Here is a 20,349-nt window from a genome sequence, read left to right as displayed (position 1 = left end):
CACATGAACTGGAGGAACCCGGGATTTTAGACAGACCGAATGTGGAGTGAAAGCAGCAGATTTCATGTTTTATCAGCTTTAAAGGGCGTCCAGCAATGAAGAGGAAACAGTACTTCATTCACAGGGATTTATGTGCGTACTGCTGTGGGGCCGCAGCAGAATACGTACATCATTAAACACTTTACAAAGGCAAAGACCCAACTTTTTTGAAACAATAAAGAGCTGAATTAGCACCCTAAAACCTTGAATGGAAGAACACACACAATATGAGATGAAAGGAAGAAGGCAGAGATGAGACGGATGACTAAAAGCAGTTTATTAAATCATCTGAAAGAGGCAGGTATACTGTGCTTGGATGAGTTACAGGACTGAAACATGCAGCCTGAAAATAAATACTTCAGCATAAAAACAGGCAAAACACTAACTGGGATCAGTTTAAACCACAGACATTCCCAGAAAGGGATTATTTTAATACAGCAGTCCATCACACTAAAAAACACAAATGCTGACTGAGAACTGCGGAGCAGCTCCTACAACTCACCTGTGAGGCCAGGAGAACCGATGACAGTCTGTTCACAATCTCTCCATCATTCACAAGTCCGTTTGTCACACAGAAACCCTATAGAGGGAATGTGCATGACGTCACAGAAAGACAGAAAGACTGAGTGTCAGAAAGACTGAGTGTCAGAAAGACTGAGTGACAGAAAGACTGAGTGACAGAAAGACTGAGTGTCAGAAAGACTGAGTGTCAGAAAGACTGAGTGTCAGAAAGACTGAGTGGCAGCGTAAACTTTCAGTTTGAGCAACTGGAAAACATCTAAAATGGGAAAGAGCTGTTGTGCGATCGACTGTACTCATAGATTTAGCAAGAAATCATATCAGTCTGTGGGGGAAATTTGTGGAATTTTATTGGGATTTGTTGTGTTCGAGACAAAGCCAACAATAAATAAATCGGAGTTATCGTTTTACAGACTGACGAAAAATAAGCTTAAGAGAGACAAATGGATCGCTGCAATTCACAGAAACAACTGGATTCCAGGCACCGAAACGTGGATTTGTGGTTCCCATTTTGTATCAGGTAATGTTGGATTTTTGGGTAGCTAACGTTAAACGGTCAAATCATAAAGTTCAGTGTCCTCATCACTTTAATTTCTACAACAAATCCTCTCTTGAAGTCAAGACTTTTGTATGCCTTCAAGCTTTGCTTTGTGTATTTCCCTGGCGTAGAAATTAATAATAATACATTTTTATTTATATAGCGCTTTTCAGGGCACTCAAAGACGCTTTACATTAATAACAAAACAACATAGTACAAATTACAATACACAGGACAGTACATAAAGACACAACATGACACAGGACAATAATCACACATTAAAAGCTGTTCTGTAAAGGTGAGTTTTGAGATGAGATTTGAATGCAGGGAGGTCTGTACAGTCACGGATGTGTTTGGGGAGGGAGTTCCAGAGGGAGCAGCGATGGAGAAGGTTCTGTCGCCCCAGGTCCGGTGCTTGGTTCTGACAGGAAGGGACAGGAGGTTGGCATCAGAGGAGTGGAGGCTGCGGGAGGGAGTGTAGCGGTGGAGCAGGTCGGTGAGGTAGCAGGGGGCCTGATTGTGGAGGGCTTTGTGGGTGAGGAGAAGGATTTTGAAGTGGATCCGTTGAGGGATGGGGAGCCAGTGGAGCTTCTGGAGGACTGGGGTGATGTGGTCTCTGGAGCGGGTGTGGGTGAGCAGGCGGGCGGCAGAGTTTTGAATATATTGGAGTTTATTGAGGACCTTGGAAGTTGAACCGTAGAGGATGTAATTGCAGTAGTCGAGTCTTGAGGTGATGAAGGCGTGGATCAAGGTTTCAGCGGTAGAGAAGGAGAGTGATGGACGGAGACGGGCAATATTTCTGAGGTGGAAGAAAGCAGTTCTTGTGATGTGGTTGACATGGTGTTGGAAGGAGAGGTTATTGTCCAGAATAACTCCGAGTTTAACCCCGAAATTAAGTACATATAAATATCAGGAAACTGGATTCGTGGCCAAATATTAATGTCCATGGACCACTGGTTCTTGGTAACTGTACCAAATATCAATGTCCATGTACCACTGGTTCTTGGGGTAACTGTACCAAATATCAATGTCCATGGACCACTGGTTCTTGGGGTAACTGTACCAAATATTAATGTCCATGTTCTTGGTAACTGTACCAAATATCAATGTCCATGGACCACTGGTTCTTGGGGTAACTGTACCAAATATTAATGTCCATGGACCACTGGTTCTTGGGGTAACTGTACCAAATATCAATGTCCATGGACCACTGGTTCTTGGGGTAACTGTACCAAATATTAATGTCCATGTTCTTGGTAACTGTACCAAATATCAATGTCCATGGACCACTGGTTCTTGGTAACTGTACCAAATATCAATGTCCATGGACCACTGGTTCTTGGGGTAACTGTACGGGTTGGTCAACTGTCAAGTCCAACTGCCTTTAATTTGAGCCGATAATCAGCTGTTATCCCGTCTTCTCCACAGTTTCCCTACTAGTTGCAGTCATTTTTACCACTCAGTGCGAGTGCATCGTCCAGTGGGGAAGTGACGTCAATGCATACCCTTTATATTCATTAACATGGAAAACCCTCCTCCTCCTCCGCCGCTGCTTCCGCCCTCCAAATCTGAAGAATGTCAGAAGCTCAGGTAGGACTAAGGTGGTTAAAGTGGTTTAAGTCCAGCCTTCAGGTGGTCACAGTGCCCACAGCTCTAGACAGCTTTCAGGTAGTTGAAGAAGGCGCTCAGCCCCCCGTCCAGCACCTCCTTCTGTGGCTTCAGCAGCGGATTGTGGATGATGTGTAGTCCTTTATCCAGAGGATGGCAGGCCACCTTCTCCAGATGAGACAACTGGTGCAGCTCCTGAACACAAAGAATCATCTTCCTGTTCACTGTCATCATCACCCTTGCCAAAATCAACAAGTCAGGGTTTTACCTGCGGAACCTCTTTAATGTCATTGAAGTCGAGATTCAGCAGCTCCAACCTGAAGGAGAACAAATCAAACAAAAGCAAATGGACCGGTGTGACAGGAACATCAGAGATGGAGAAGTTGTGTTTTTAATGAATACATGAGATTTGATCAAAAAGACACAGGGTTGGTAGGGCGGCTGGAGTAGAGAGAAGAGAGCTCCTGTGAATGCTAAACTTTTCAAACAACCCATCCCCCAAACCTTTCTGTGAGAAACAACTATTCTATTTTTCTTTATCTACTGCCCTGTTTTGACCGGAAAATCTTTGTTTTCTCTCCGAAATGGCTTTGAAAAGCGGAAAATCAAGCAATATAGAAGAGGCTAACATTGGCTTGAAATTGGAAGCCATCATTGCGCTGCTCAAACAGTATCGTGAAGCCTTGTCCACGAGTTTAAGACAACATTAGGCCAACTCTATTAAAAGCTTGACCAGACGCAGTGGAGGACCATGTTCAGCTTGTCTTGTCCCTAGAACTCGCTGCAGGGGACATCAGTCAACAAGTTGTTGCTGCTTCCACCTGCCTGCGGTCCCCCACCCCCCTATGGTCATCCCGCTGCTGCTTCCACCTGCCTGCACCCCCCACCCCCCACCCCCTCTGGTCATCCCGCTGCTGCTTCCACCTGCCTGCTGTGTGCTGCTGACGTCCCCGATCCCCCAGTCTGGCCCTCAGCAGGAGGGTCCCCCCTTATGAGCCTGGTCCTGCTCAAGGTTTCTTCCCTCCTAAAGGGGAGTTTTTCCTTGCCACTGTTTGGATTAGGGTTTTTCTCCCTCTAGGGGAGTTTTTACCTGCCATTGTTTATGTAATAAGTGCTCGGGGGTTTATGTTCATGTTCTGGGGCCTCCTTTATAAAGATCTAAAACAGGGGAACAAAACAGGGCTTGAAAGATGCGCCACCTTCTACGCAAAGGTTGGGATTTAAAAAGAAAAAACTAACCGCGTTCCGTATTGAACCAATACGGAACGCAGTTTATTCCGTATTTCACAATTGTCCCATGCACGTCTGTCACACACGCACGCACAAATTAAGCCTAATTATTGTTAAATTATGGTTCCACATTAAATCGACGCAGAGCCTACGCCGCGGGGCTCCTCCTGTCTTGATGATTTGTAATTACAGGCTGAGCCTACCGTTAGTTCTTAAACTGTAAAAAGTGGGGGGGACAAAAACATGAGTTTGAAAAGTGGGGGGGACATGTCCCCCCTGTTCCCAGTGGAAATTGCGCCCTTGCGCCTCACTGCGTTTTATTTTCACTCGCTTTATTTAATACTATTTATATACTATTTATACTTTTACTGTGACCACCAAATAATGTTGTTTTCCTGCCTCCACCTCATCCACAACATCTCCATCTCAGTCTCCGTGAAATTTAGTGGCACGGTGGCTCGACACGTCTCATCATGTGTCTCATTCATCCTGACGCCCAAACAGGCTGCAGGAGTCGCTGCGCATGCTCAGCAAGCTCATTCATGTGCAAATACTACTTTGCATTGCCCATTTATGGTATGACGTGGGCGTGTGTCGAGGGCGGGATATGAGCCGAATTCACGTGCGCAACCTTCCAGCTGGACTGTGATTTATAAAGCGAACATTGCGTGCAAGTGTGCGTGCACAGGGTTTAATGAATCCGGATTTTCTTTTGCGCCCGCCATTTTCGGCTTTTGGCTTTACGTGCACTTTTAGTATGAATCCTGCGCACTCTTTTATAAATGAGGCCCCTGGTCTCTGGAAAGAGTCTAGAGACAACATCTGTTGTATTAGATGCTATATAAATAAAATTGAATTGAACTGTTGGTTGGATCCAGTTTTGGACTGATCTTCCACTAATCCCAGCGCAACAAGTAAGTCAGCCCATTTTATTCAAGATTTCCTGTCTAACTATAGTGTTTGTGATATATGGCATTCTCTGCATCCATGTGACAGTAAATACAGTTTTTTTTCCACACGTCCATCACACTTACTCAAGGATTGATTATTTTTTTAATTGACAAGAAACTTTTTCCATTAGTTCATTCTTGTGCTTATCAGAGTATCATCATATCGGATCACGCCCCTATTGTCCTGACCATGTCTTTCCCTGGCCTTCGTCAGAGGAACATAGAGTGGCGATTAGACTCCTCTCAATGTGACCCAGTTGGAATTAAATGGATTACAAATTAATTAAATTCAACGACTGAATGGGAATGTAACAGGATGGAATTGACTGTATTTATTTGGACTGCATTAATGTTTACTTTCTGTGTGGTGCATTGAAATTAGTTTTTTTGTGAATTGGAACAACTGAATTGAATTGAATTTTGTATTGAATGTGCATGTTCTCCGTGTGCTTCTGTGTTTTTTCTCCAGGTGTTCTGACTTTCTTCAACAGTGCAAAAACATGTATGTCAGTTTAATCAGGAAGTCTAAATTGTCCAGGAGTGTCTTAAGTGTAAGAGATCAACCTCGCTGTCCAGGTGAACTGTATTTTGTCAAAGAAAGCATATACTGCACTGGAATAAGAGGGTATAGATAATGAATGGAAGAAGTGAATCAGAGTTACCTGGTGAGGAAACAGAGGGCTCTGGGCAGTGAGTGGAGGCTGTTTCCCTCCATGATGAGGATCTTCAACTCCACCAGAGCTTGGATGTTTTCTGCCAAGTTTTCCAGGTGGTTACAGGCCAGATCTAAGAAGACCTGTGAGGACCAAGGAGGCAGGGAATGCTGAGGTAGATTAAATTATTCCCTGATATATTAAGGTATCAGCATCTGGGACAGATTAGCTGTGACTGACTAAGGTAGAAAGATAATAATAATAAAAAACAACAACAACAACAACAACAACAATAATAACTAGACAATTTCCTCGCAGAAATTTTGAGAGTGCCACGGCAGACTGCTGCACATTTGTGTACATTTTAAAAGCAATAAAGGTGAAGGACTCAACACCGAGTCCAATGACACCACCCATGACTCTCTATGTCAAACCATTCAAAAGTTATTACAGAAAATAGGTAATAGGCTAACAGAACCACTAACTAACTGAACCGCTAACGAGACCGCTAACGAGACTGCTAACGGGACCGCTAACCTAGCCGCTAACGGGATCGCTAACCGAGCCGCTAACGGGACCGCTAACAGAACCGCTAATGGAACCGCTAACGGGACCGCTAACGGGATCACTAACAGGATCGCTAACTGAACCGCTAACGGGACCGCTAACCGAGCCGCTAACGGGATCGCTAACCGAGCCGCTAACGGGACCGCTAACGGGACCGCTAACAACCGCTAACGGAACCGCTAACAGAACCGCTAACGGGACCGCTAACAGAACCGCTAACACGACCGCTAACGGGATCGCTAACGGGATCGCTAACGGGATAGCTAACTGAACCGCTAACCGAGCAGCTAACAGGATCGCTAACCGAGCCGCTAACGGGATCGCTAACAGGACCGCTAACAACCGCTAACGGAACCGCTAACACGACCGCTAACGGGATCGGTAACGGGATCGCTAACGGGATCGCTAACTGAACCGCTAACGGGACCGCTAACAGAACTGCTAACAACCGCTAACGGAACCGCTAACAGAACCGCTAACAGGGCCGCTAACGGGACCGCTAACAGAACCGCTAACACGACCGCTAATGGGATCGCTAACGGGATCGCTAATGGGATCGCTAACTGAACCGCTAACGGGACCGCTAACCGAGCCACTAACGGTGTCGCTAACCAACCCGCTAACGGAACCGCTAACAGAACCGCTAACGGGACCGCTAACAGAACCGCTAACGGAATGGCTAACGGAGCCGCTAACGGGACCGCTAACGGGATCGCTAACTGAACCGCTAACGGGACCGCTAACGGGATTGCTAACTAAGCCGCTAATGGGATCGCTAACCGAGCCGCTAACGGGACCGCTAATGGAACCGCTAACGGAACCGCTAATGGGACCGCTAACGGGACTGCTAACGGGATCGCTAACAGAACTGCTAACGGGACCGCTAACACCGATAACACTACCATCCCATAATAAACACCTACCATCCCATAATAACACTTCCATCCCATAATAACACTAACATCCTATAATAACACCTGCCATCCCATAATAACACTAACATCCTATAATAAACACCTAGCATCCCATAATAACACTTCCATCCCATAATAACACTAACATCCTATAATAAACACCTAGCATCCCATAATAACACTTCCATCCCATAATAACACTAACATCCTATAAAAACACCTGCCATCCCATAATAACACTAACATCCTATAATAACACCTGCCATCCCATAATAACACTAACATCCTATAATAAACACCTAGCATCCCATAATAACACTTCCATCCCATAATAACACTAACATCCTATTATAAACACCTAGCATCCCATAATAACACTTCCATCCCATAATAACACTAACATCCTATAAAAACACCTGCCATCCCATAATAACACTAACATCCTATAATAACACCTGCCATCCCATAATAACACTAACATCCTATAAAAAAACCTGCCATCCCATAATAACACTAACATCCTATAATAACACCTGCCATCCCATAATAACACTAACATCCTATAAAAAAACCTGCCATCCCATAATAACACTAACATCCTATAATAACACCTGCCATCCCATAATAACACTAACATCCTATAAAAACACCTGCCATCCCATAATAACACTAACATTCTATAAAAACACCTGCCATCCCATAATAACACTAACATCCTATAATAACACCTGCCATCCCAGAGTAATATGACATCACCCATGACTCTGTATGTCAAACCATTCAAAAGATATTGGACTATAACGTATCGGCCAATCAGAAGAAGGGGCGGGGCTAATTTGCACCAATAAAGGTCAAGGACTCGATACTGAGTAATATGACATCACCCATGACTCTGTATGTCAAACCATTCAAAAGACATTGGAGTATAACATATCGGCCAATCAGAAGAAGGGGCGGGGCTAATTTGCACCAATGAGGGTCAAGGACTCGATACTGAGTAATATGACATCACCCATGACTCTGTATGTCAAACCATTCAAAAGATATTGGACTATAACATATCGGCCAATCAGAAAGAGGGGCGGGGCTAATTTGCACCAATGAAGTTCAAGGACTCGAGACTGAGTAATATGACATCATCCATGACACTGTATGTCAAACCATTCAAAAGATATTGGACTATAACGTATCGGCCAATCAGAAGAAGGGGCGGGGCTAATTTGTATATATAATATACAAATGTAAATATTTATATGTATAATAATAATAATATACATATATATCCCATGAACCTGTCCCCAGCAGGACTGGGGATCATGTAAGGTCAAAAGGTCAGGGTTCAGATTTCTCCATTTTCCAGGTTATATTATATGAAGTCTGTACTGACTGAGTCATGTGACCAGTTCTGGGTCAGTCTAATCAGTACAGCTGAGCTCCGGTTGCCGGGCAACAACAACCTGAAAAAAAAAAGGTTCAGAAGCCTACTACTGTATACAGAGGGAGCGGGAATGACTCAGCTAGATTTTCGGTTTTGACAAACCTCAAATAACTTCACCTTGTGATGAAACCGTAGCTCTTAGCAGAAAAACGAAAACATTTTGAGAAACAGAGAACCTAGCAGATTCTCTAAATGCTATTTTCATACAGATATTCCTTAAAATGTGTTAGTAACGGCAATTCGAAAACAAAAATGAGATTTTTTTGAAGAAAACTTTTTTTTACATTGCAGCCAATGGAGAGCGAGACAGGAATTGGCGTGTCTGTTGGCCCCCCCGTTCAAATTTTGTGCACACACCGCCTGTCACAGTCACATTATTTGAATCTCAACATCTATGTCTACATTCTGACCAAAAATTATCTTTCTAGCTTTTACGGTTTGGCCGTAAGCTCGAGAAAATTATGTTCATTCTTTTAATCTTTCCTCACTCTGATCAATTAGAACTCCCCCTCTAGATTTGACAAAAAGTGATTTCCAGTCCTTGCTTGAGCGCTCATATCTTGAAAAGTGTACATTTTAGGAAAAAACAGTTCCAGGTTCAGAGAGAGAAGAGAAGTTTTCCTCCGTTTTGAAGTTTGAATGACATTTCTACGTGCAACTATGAGAAAGATACGTGACTGAGAAAAAAGGTGAATTTCGTCTTTTTTCTCCCATCCGCTTTGAATGGCGCCATAGGAATACATGGGAAAATGATCTCCCCATTAATTTGGAAATTTGGAAATGTTTTTGCACTTTCTAATTTGGTTCAGAATTTTTCGAGTAACCGTGTGCGAGTGGTGAGGCCCCAAAGTTATCCCAATGCATTCCGGATGGGTTTTAGCGCGCACGTTTGTGCACCTTGCGCAAAAAACGTGCACGACAATTGCTTATAAAAGTCATAGCACACGATTCTTCCTCCTTGCTATTGCATAGCTTTGGAGGAGTCGTGCCTCTGGCCGGGGGCCGTGGCACTAATAATAATAATAATAATAGAGATAATTACGGTGGCCGTCAAGGGCCAAACGCACTGCAACGGCCTAATGCGTCTCAGTTAAGGAAAACGGCTTCAAGAACAGAAACGATTCAAATTCACAAACTCAAAACGAGGTACAAAAAGAGGAACGTGGTGCAAATTAAAAAACGTGCTGCAAAAGACAAAGACAAATGCAGCATCATCAAACGCGCTGCAAATAGAGAAACGATGCAAAGCACAAAACCATATAAAACAACAGCATGTTGTTATCCAGGACACCTGATTCATGTTGACCATGCAAAAATACTCTCCACATGCCAGCAGAGATATGTATTTGACTCAATGAAGATCTGGACAGTGAGCACATACCAGCGTCTTCATGCTGTAGATGCAGCCGGGAACAAGAGTGAAGAGGTTGTTGCTGAGGTTGAGTTTCCTCAGTCTGGTCAGATTGGAGAGAGAATCAGGCAGTGAGGAGAGCTGGTTGTTGGCCAAACTAAGCACCTGGACCAAAGCAGAGATGGAGGAAAGTCAACAATCTTCTCTTTGCCAGGTAGAAAGTTCTCTCTGATAGAGGCTGCATCAGAGTTTGTATGTGGGTGGAGCACATGGCTGCTACTCACACGACCTGTACGTATGTGAACTATACGTCACCGACAGTGACGTGCGGTGAGGTTCATTGTTGGTGAGGCACTGACTCCTTTAGTGTCAGATTTACAGATATATAAACCAAAAAGGCTTATTCAATTGGCTACTGGTTATTTCATCTCTCATCAGCATTCTTCACAAAAAAACACACCGGCACACACACACCGACACACACGGTACATATCACAGATACGTAAAGGTAAGAAAGAACGTGCATTTGCTCTACACCCTCCATGTGTTGGCTGTCGCAATTCTATAATTCATACAACATAAATGAGAGTATAGACTGGTGTACAAAACCACAGATTGAAATTTTGACCTTTAGTGAAATATTCAGTTGTTTTAAAAAAATATATATTTTATTTGAGGCCAAAATTTTGTTTTTAAATATTCTATTGTATTTTTCTTAGTCTAATCTCTTTTTTATGAGATTGAAATTAAAAGTGTTTGTACCTGTTGGCTCACGTACGCCCCCTTCAGGGCGGCAGAGTATTGTCTGCCTCACCCTGGGCCTTTTTCACTGCGGTTTTATTTCCCATCAGCAAAACTAAATATCTCACTAACAAACATTAAACTTTAATGGTTAAAGACATTAGCCAGACTGTGGAAAATCAGGTCAAATAAACGTATCTGCAAACATTATATTGGCGACATGCAGAGATACGGCAACCAGCACGCGCCAATTGCACGTATCAACCCAGTTTGTGATGGATTTATCAATCAGAGGTGAGGATCGTTGCTGCCGCACCTCACGTTTCAGCCCCGTATTTGAACAGGAAATAGGCAAATTCAGCGATTTTGACTATAAAACATTTTCGAAATTACGAAATTACATACATAAAGATCAGTGGACAAATATTAATATAAATTTGATGTTGTAATTATTTATTTTTTTACTTGTCATGATGACAGGTGAGGCTCTGCCTCACCTGCCTCCCCTGACCGCACGTCCCTGGTCACCGACCTGTACGTACATTAACTATATGTAACCGACCTGTACATATGTGAAAGATACGTCACGCGCCTGACCTGTACGTATGTGAACAATATATCATGCGACCTGTATGTACGTGAACTACACGACCTGTGTCATACGTGGAATATCCGTAACCGACCTGTACGCATGTACGACCCTTTAAGTACGTGAACTATACGTCACGCGACCTGTAAGCACCTATTCTTGTAAGGTAGTGGCATAAATGTACCAGCAGGGGGGGAGAGCCACTGACTGTGTCGCCCCCATAGAAACTGCCCCCTTCATACATGGTACATCATTCCACCACTGGACAACATAATCACATGTCTGTAGAATGATATGGACTGACTGGCAAACATTAATACAGTGAGTATTATTCAAAAGTAGATAGACTATTGGCACCTGTCCACACCAGATTAATATGAGTTTGATTAATGACTGAAATAAATCCATCAAATAAAAAAAAATCAATGTGTGCACAGGTTATGAAGATGTGCATATATTCTTTTAACGCCAGATACACTCTTCTGATGGTGTGGCAAATAGTCGCTTTGCTAAGATTTTCAGCATCCCCAACTGCATGTGGGACCACTTGCGAAATATCTGAGCCCAAGTACGGTGGCCGACAAGGGCCAAACGCACTGCAACGGCCTAATGCGTCTCAGTTAAGGAAAACGGCTTCAAGTACAGAAACGATTCAAATTCACAAACTCAAAACGAGGTACAAAAAGAGGAACGTGGTGCAAATGAAAAAACGTGCTGCAAAAAATAAAGACAAATGCAGCATCATCAACGCACTGCAAATAGAGAAACGATGCAAAGCACAAAACGATATAAAACAAGAAACCATCTTCAAAAGAAAAACGCTTCATAACCGGTCACTACAATCGGAAGTGCTCCAAACCTGCAGGGGGCGCTCTGACTGAACCTAAGTGTTTACATCCATGGTTTAAATATACAGCGGGAACAGTAATGTGATTTTTATCTGACTATATTTATATACGATGTTTATATCACTGTACAACGCTGTACATTACGAGACGTTTCTTTATTATATTTTACACCAGTTCGATACAATGTACAGCGTTGTACAGTGATATAAACATTGTATATAAATATAGTCAGATAAAAATCACATTACCGTTCCCTCTGTATGTTTAAACCATGGATCTAAACACTGTCTCAGCTGTTCGGTCTCTGTTACGCTGAGAGCGCCCCATGCAGGTTTGGAGCACTTCCGGTTGTAGTGACCGGTTATGAAGAGTTTTTCTTTTGAAGATGGTTTCTTGTTTTATATCGTTTTGTGCTTTGCATCATTTCTCTATTTGATGTTTTTTTTTCTTCCGCCAAAGCGTTGTGCACATAGATCTATGTGAAGCACTTTCTGACTTCCTGCTGTTAAATCGTCTATTTGCATGAAAAAGCCTTTGAAAAAAAGAAACTGAGATAAAGGAAACGGGGATCGTACGGTCGTATTTTCTGCCGAGGTAGGACAACTCGGCAGAACACCGGCTCAACACGTCTCATTCATCCTGACGCACAGCAGAAACAGACTGCAGGAAGCCGCTGCGCATGCTCAGCAGGCTCATTTATATGAAAATACAGTCATCATGTAGTTTGCATTGACCATTCATGGTATGATGTGGGCGTGTAGAGGGCGGGATATGAGGCGAATTCACGTGCGCAACCTTCCAGCTGGACTGTGATTTATAAAGAGAACATTGCGTGCAAGTGTGTGTGCACACGTTTTTGTAAATCAGGATTTTTTTGTGCGCACGCCATTTTCGGCTTTTGGGCGGACGTGCACTTTTAGTATGAATCCTACACACTCTTTTATAAATGAGGCCCCAGGACATGTTGTTTACTCTATTTCCTTATGCACATTTCGGATTTCCACTGATGCTGCTGGTTTCCAGAGGTCATATCTAATCTCTCAGCAGTAATTATCTGGTAAAGTTAAAGCCTGCACATACAAAAACTTGTACAGTCAAATCTAGCAGCAGAGGCAGACCCTCACCCATTCCTCACTACCTCGAGTTTTGTACAGGCCCCCAACTCCTCAGGAACTTCAGTCAGTCTGTTTCGGTAGGCAAACAAAACTCGAAGTCTCTTCAGCCGCCCGATCTCCGCCGGCAAGCTGCTCAACTGCAAGGAACAACAGAGAGAGGGAAACCTCCAGAGTTCACATTAGTACTGCAGATCTACTGGACACACATCACCATATTATATACTAGTTCAACTTCATGAACATTTGTGAAATGTTCACATGACACACAGAAGTACAGGCCTCCAACAAAGTTAGAAAGCACTGGATGCACTTCAGTTAACAGAAGAAAAACAACAGGTAAATAAGAAAAAAAGGCAGGAGAGCAGAACAGTTTTAGAAAAGTTCAAGTTAAAAGATGACTGCAACATGTGCGATAGGATGGACTTGTGCAGGGAAATGAAGCTTGCAGAAGATGTCAGCAGCGGTCAGCCTTGCTGAGGTTCAGGCTGAAGGACGAAATCAGATGAGAGGACAGAAACTGGATCCTGGTGGATTATAGCAGCCTTACGAGTTTTATTTATCCAAGAGACGCAGCAGCTGCTGGGGGGGGGGCGGGTGGGGGGGCATGTCAACTGCTGGTTTTTTTTTTGTTTTTGTCTTTTGGTTTCATGCATTCGAGACAAATTATTATTCAGTTGAAAACGTTTATATCCCCCCTATCCCTTCCTCTTCTGGTGTTCCCCAAGGGGTCATATATTTTGGAACTATAATAACATCCATTTCCACTGCTACAGCGATGACACCCAGCTTTCTCCGTCAACCAAACCCACTTCCATGCTTTCTACTCAGTGGCACCAGATCCACCCTATCAAAAATTCTCTATTTCCATTGACAACTCCTCGGTTTACTCCTCCCCCAGTTTAATCTGGGTGCCATCCTCAATAATAAGCTCTCATTTAAACCTACATACCTGTTCAGCCCATTTCCATCTATGTAACATTCATCTCTTTCATCCCAAAGTACTGTTGTTCTGGTTCACAGCCTGGTCAACATTGTACATTGTACCTAAATACCTAACCAAGCTCCTCCACCTCAACATACCCAACTGTACTCTCAGGCCTTCCGTTCGATTGACCAACGTGAAGTCAGGAACCAGTCGTTCAGCCCTTGTCTATGGAGCGACCTCCAACAACGCATCAAAAACTCTCTTGGTCTTTGTGAGATACCATGCGCTAAGCCAAATGTGGACTTGGGGTTTCATGTGGAAAAGAATTACAGGAGATGATAGTTCAGCTGAGAGGATATACTTGGTTCTTTTTTATTCCAGTTTTCCACAAGTTTTCTTCCCTTTGCACCACCGCCCCATGACCAGCGAGCAGCCCTTTTTTATGGCCCCCCCCCATACGATCTTAATTGGGCAGCAACCTTCCACAGGTAGCTGCCCAACACAATAAGACCACAATATAAACACAATAAGACCAAATAATACAATTTACGATAATCCATCCAAACCTAAATAAAACAAACCAAAATAATCACCAGTTTACAAAATGATAATAAATGCCTTGCCTTGCCTTGCCTTGCCTAAATTACTTAACTTCCCCTACTACCTCGCACGCCTTGGCCCCGTCCCCTTGCGGAGGGTGATATAAATACCCTGTTTCACTGCAGAGCGCGCTTCCGCAATGAGACATGGCAGAGGAAGCGTCAAGGTAAGTAAATGAACAAACAAACCGGTTTATGGATGTATAACAAATTAAAAGTGGAAAATGAAAAGTAGTGGGGATCACAATCAAAATGAAGGGCCTATCAAAGTCAGGGCATTGCAACACTGGATCGTGGCACAGGGCTCCCTTCATGTCACTGAAGGTCGATTCCTGCTCAGACCCCCACTGCGCCTGATTAGGTCAATTTTTTCAGGTTAAATCAGACAGGGGTACATCTCGAGTGGCAAAGTCTGGCACAAACCTCCGGTACTAGCCCATCAAACCCAAGAATGAGTGAATCTTTTTTTTGTTTGGGGCCACATACAGTCCCTGATGGTTTGTACTTTGTCTTGCTGGGACCTTATTACCTCCCTACCCAACACATGGCCCAGATACTGGACTTCAGACTTGGCAAAGTCACACTTCCGAGGATGCACAGTGAGCCCAGCCTTTTTAATACGCAGCAGGACATCTGCCAGACTCAAGTGATCAATTCAGGTGGTGCTATAAATCACAATATCATCTAGATAGGCTGCAGCGTAGGCCTCTGTGCCCTCCAGAACACAGTCCATTAGTCTTTGGAAGCTTACAGGGGCCCCCTGCAGGCCAAATGGCATGACTTCAAACTGGAAGAGTCCTTTAGGAGTTCTAAAGGCTGTTTAAGGCCTATCATGCTTGGCAAGGGGCACCTGCCCAGTACCCCCTGCACAAATCAAGGGTGGTGATGTAACAGGCCTTACCCTGACGCTCAAGGAGATCTTCCAGCTGGGGCATAAGATAGGTGCCAAGTGTGACTGTACATTTACTCGATGGGAGTATATGCAAAAGTGCATCTTGCCATCCTTCTTGGTTATAAGAACCACTGGATTGCTCCACTCACTGTGGGAGTGTTTAATGACGGCGAGAGACAGCATCGCTTCAACCTCCTCTTTAAGCAGAGGAAGAAGCAGGGATTCTGTACATGCTCTGATGGACTGGTGTGGTGTCCTTCAGTGGAATGGTGCGTTCCACTAATGTGGTAAATCCGGGCTTCTCCTGGAGCAATGGCAGCCTGTAGCTCCACCTGCTGTTGGGAACACAAATGTTCCAAGACGAGAGATACTGCTGGCTGAACAGAGGGAAAGAACTGCTCCAGATGGTCATCCTCTTCCCCAACAGCTTGAACCAGAAACTGTGCGCCGCTCTGAGGACCTGACTCCCACCACTCTCTCAAAAGATTGACAAGAAACACATGCCGGGTTTTTCTCTGACCGGTCATGTCAATCTCGTAGGTGGCAAGCCCCACTTTGTGGGTGATGGTAAAAAGCCCCTGCCACTGAGCGAGCAGCTTATTCTCAGAGGTGGATAGTAGCAAGAGGACCTTCTGTGCAGGCTGGAGGGCGCGTTCTCGGGCAGACTTATCATATCAAACTTTCTGGCGATGTTGCACCTGCTCCCGCTCACGAATCACCTCTCTCATCTGCTCCATTTTTTCCTGCATTTCCAAGATATGCAACAAAATGCTGTGGGCCTCCAGGACTTTCAGCCCCTCCCATGCTTCCTTTAACCAATCCAGGGGACCCCACACAGCTCTTCCATACAATAGCTCGAAGGGTGAGAAACCAGTGGAGGCCTGCGGCACCTCACGGTATGCAAACATCAAATAAGGTAGCCTCAATCCTTCCCATTGGCTGACAGATATTTACATAGCATACCCTTAAAGGTCAGTATGGGGATGATAGGGGGTGGTCCTAATTCTATTAACCCCTAGCAAGCTATACATGTGTTTTAACTTCTTGGATAGGAACGCTGTACCCTGATCCGTAATTATTTCTTGGGGGATTCATATTCTAGACTGAAGGACAGCATGTGAGATAGTGCTAGCTGTTACTTTACACAGGGGGGAAGCTTCTGGATACGTTGTAGCATAATCATAGACAACCAGGATGTAACGATAAACCCTCTGTATTCTATCAAAAGGCCCAACTATGTCCATCCCTATTCTAGTAAAGGGGTTGTCAATTATTGGAAGAGGCTGAAGGGGAAATGGGCTGGTCCTGTGTTGGCTGGTGAGCACTACATGACCTGCAGTACTCTTAAATATCCCTATACTTCCCTGGCCAAAAAAACCTGGCAGCCACTCTCTCCAACGTTTTAGCTGTACTGAGATGCCCTGCCCAGGGAATACTGTGGCCAATGGAGAGTACATGTTTTCTTAGCGCACCAGAGACAACAAGCTGTTTGGCCAAATTCCCCTCTGGTTGATGGTACACCAGTCCCTTTCTCAACAAAAAGCTTTCCCCCACCAAAGTGGGTGGAACACCAGTGGGCACACCGTCCACACTGCTGACATGGTCACGGGCTTCTTTTAATCTTGGATCCTCCCCCTGTAACTGCTTGAAATCCTCAATTACCCTTTCATACCGTCCGAACCCTGCCTGCGGGTTGTGTTCTTTTACCCACACTCTGACTTCAGGTAACAAGGTACCTATGAACTGTTCCAGAATGTTGTGTTCAGCTATCTCATCCACAGTCTTCTCAGGTCTAATCCATTTATGGAACAGATCCTTCAGGCGCTGGTAAAGTTCCCTGGGGGTTTCCCCCAACAGGATATCTGGCTCCTGGAACCTCCGCTGACGGATCCGCAGGATTTGACTTTTTCGTAATCCAGGTTGTCATTAATGTCCACCGCCACATATACACTGCAAGCTTTTCCACTGAGATACGTTACAGCGATAGGCCATGGCCAGTCTCTCAAAAGTGATTAAATATTGCTCAATATCCTCACTCTCTTCATACCTGGGAATGGCTGCCTGTGACATGCAACGGGGCTCCCTCTCCGGCTGCGCTTAGATTTATTGATGATGGTGGTCTGGATGTTGCATAGAGTTGTCGCAGCGACAGTAGACCAGGCTGCTGGTGGTGCGCTCTGGTGGGATGCTGGGTGAGCGGCTGTGATGGCGCTCTGGCAAGATGATGGGCAGGCGGCTGCGGCAGCGCTCAGGTGGGAGCCTGGATGAGCAGCGGGAGCGGCAGGATGAAGCCTCTCCGCAAAGTATTAACGGACCTGGTTGAGCTGGATCTGCACCCTTCTCCATCGCTGCTTATGCTTGAAATCCTCAATTCTTGGTATATGGCTTGATGACTGCCTTTCTTTTAAATTGCATGTAAATAATCTTCTTAAAAAACTGAGGCTAAAGATAGGGTTTTACTTCAGAAACAAGGCATGTTTCTCCTTTGAAGCCAGAAGGAGACTATTCTCTGTGACATTTTTACCAATTTTGGACTATGGTGATCTATTGTATATGAATGCTCCTGCCCAGTTCTTGCATATGTTAGACACTGCGTATCATAGTGCACTGAGATTTGTTACAAAGTGTAAACCATTCTGTACTCCAAGGCTGGCTTACCTTCACTGACATGGAGGAGGCTTAGTCATTGGTACTTGTTCATATACAAAGCTATATTAGGTAAACTTCCATTTTACATTTGTTCTCTGACCAATTTGAAAGCCATCAGTAATTATAGACTGAGATCAAATGATGTTGTCCTGCTGTCTTTAGAAGTGCAAGGACCAATCTAGGGAAGAAAGCCTTCAGCTGTTCTGCCTCAGTTGCTTGGAATTGCCTCCAAAAAGACCTGAAGCTAAACACATTAGTGTCATTGTCTGATTTTAAAGCTCTTACAAATGCATTTTTAAATGACTCTGTTGGTACATGTCACTGTCCTTAAGTATTGTAACTTATTTACTGGCACTGTTTTGTGAGGTATCTTGCATTGTCCTTCTGTTTCTGTTGTTGTTGATTTGTTGTTTTGTCTGTAACTTTTAAAGCTGCCATTTTTGGCCTGGTCTCCCTTGAAAAAGAGATCCTCGATCTCAATGGGACTAACCTGGTAAAATAAAGGTAAAATAAAATAAAAAATAAATAAATTGAAGAACTCCCGCTCCTGGGACTTCAATGTTTGCCGAAGCAGGGCGGAGCCTACAGACCAGCCACATCCTGGGCTACTCCTTCTGCTCCGAACACAGCTTCCTGACTGGTGACCTCCTCCTCATTGTCATGTTGGACAAGCCTCCGACAGGACCCCTCCTCACCTAGAAGTGTTAGTCAAAATCTATTCTGAAGTAATAAAAGGGAGTGTGGATAAGTGCCAATTTTACAAAATTCCCATCTGGAGAGTTAACAAGTTGAAAGGTTAGCATCTGTTTTGGATTGGGATTTTCACTCGTTCTTGGGGAGTGCGAGTCATTTTCTCCATGTGAGCTAAGCAACTGGAGTTAAGTAGAACCTCCATGTACGAAAGGCTAAACAACCCCTGATGTGTTCGATGCTGCAGGTGCACCACGAAATGTGAACAGGTTTACAAAGCAAGTCGATATAAGGAAATGTAGGAGCTGCTCACCTGGTTGCCCCACAGGTTGAGGACCACCAGGTTGGAGAACAGTTCCAGCTGAGAAGGAAGAACCTTCAGACTGTTGAGAGACAAATTCAGCTTGTCCAGTTCCAGTAACTCCCAAAGTTCCTCTGGGACCTCCTGCACAAGAAATACCAGGAACAGAAGCTCGAAGTAAGACGATGAAGGACTGATCAGTGAAAACGTCCTCTAAAACCATGGATGTGACTGCAACAGCAAGAATCCACACTCGTACCTTCAGACCTCGACGAGCCAGGCTCAGGACGTTGTATCCAAACTGTTTGACAGTGAATCGTCGGATTCTGTTGGCTGACGTCAGACTGTCCTCCATCCCCAGGCTCCTTCTTTTCCTCTCCTTTGCCTCCTCCTTACACGCCATTCCTCCCATCCCTCCCTCTCCTTGTCCTCCGACCCCTCTTCTGAGCAGACAGAGGTAAGCAGGAAGTTGACTAATGATAGGTGGTCAGGTAGACACCAGCGTCTGCGAAGTGTCAAAAAAAGACATAATTCGGCCCTGGGATTTATCTCAGGAAGCAGGTGAAATGAAAACTCTGCATGTGTTACACCAGAAATAAGGGAAACTGTTAATCAGAGGGGAATGTGTAGTAGCTTATACGTGAGTAAGAGGAGAAACTCAAACTGGAGTCAGCATGCCGTAAACACAACCTGATCGGGAACACATCTTCTTCACTAAACCCAAGTCTTTCTGGGTCTTCTCCATTTTGTAAAGCCTTTCCCATTTCCTCCCGTTTCATTCTCATACCACCACACTGTTGGGCCACAGTTCTATATGAACATGGGAAGCCTTAATTTCAACTTTAAGGCCCAGCTCTGAGGCCTCACTCTGAGATCAGCCTCGATTTCTCAAAGCAGACTGCATGGTTTGAACAAAGGAATTAAGGAATGACTCCAAAGCCCAGCGAGCTTTGGAGTTCATTGCCGGAAAGGTGTCAAAAGGGGGCGGGATTGAGGTCATGCGCGTACAGTAAGGACAGTGAATTGGTCCGCAGGCGCTGCTGATGCAAAGCGCGTCCCCACTGGTGGTAAATAGCAATGACTTCCTGAACCTCGTCCTCTTTTTTTCCAGGCTTCCAAGCTCTTCCACGGAGCTCTCCGTGAGCTAAAAATGCTACATGCTCGTCAACACGGAGACGAGGAGAGCCGAGTAA

At 44.5% G+C, this 20,349-nt stretch overlaps 1 protein-coding gene across 1 annotated transcript; it reads right to left on the bottom strand.

Annotated features, from left to right (window-relative positions):
• Nucleotides 1-356: 356 nt before the first annotated feature.
• Nucleotides 357-19,568, bottom strand: LOC133423248 (leucine-rich repeat-containing protein 30-like). The gene is made up of 7 exons (XM_061713411.1): nt 19,416-19,568; nt 19,169-19,300; nt 13,124-13,237; nt 9,838-9,972; nt 5,547-5,680; nt 2,973-3,021; nt 357-2,899 (listed from the first exon to the last, which is right to left on the bottom strand). Exons 1-7 carry the CDS (start codon nt 19,566-19,568, stop codon nt 2,750-2,752), a joined length of 867 nt encoding a protein of 288 aa, XP_061569395.1. The 3' UTR covers nt 357-2,749.
• Nucleotides 19,569-20,349: the final 781 nt, after the last annotated feature.

This window comes from Cololabis saira, chromosome 22 (genome assembly GCF_033807715.1).
Source record: "Cololabis saira isolate AMF1-May2022 chromosome 22, fColSai1.1, whole genome shotgun sequence".
Classification (NCBI taxonomy): Eukaryota; Metazoa; Chordata; class Actinopteri; order Beloniformes; family Belonidae; genus Cololabis; species Cololabis saira.
The sequence above is the reverse complement of the archived record's forward strand: the minus strand, read 5'-3'. Positions and strand labels throughout refer to the sequence as shown.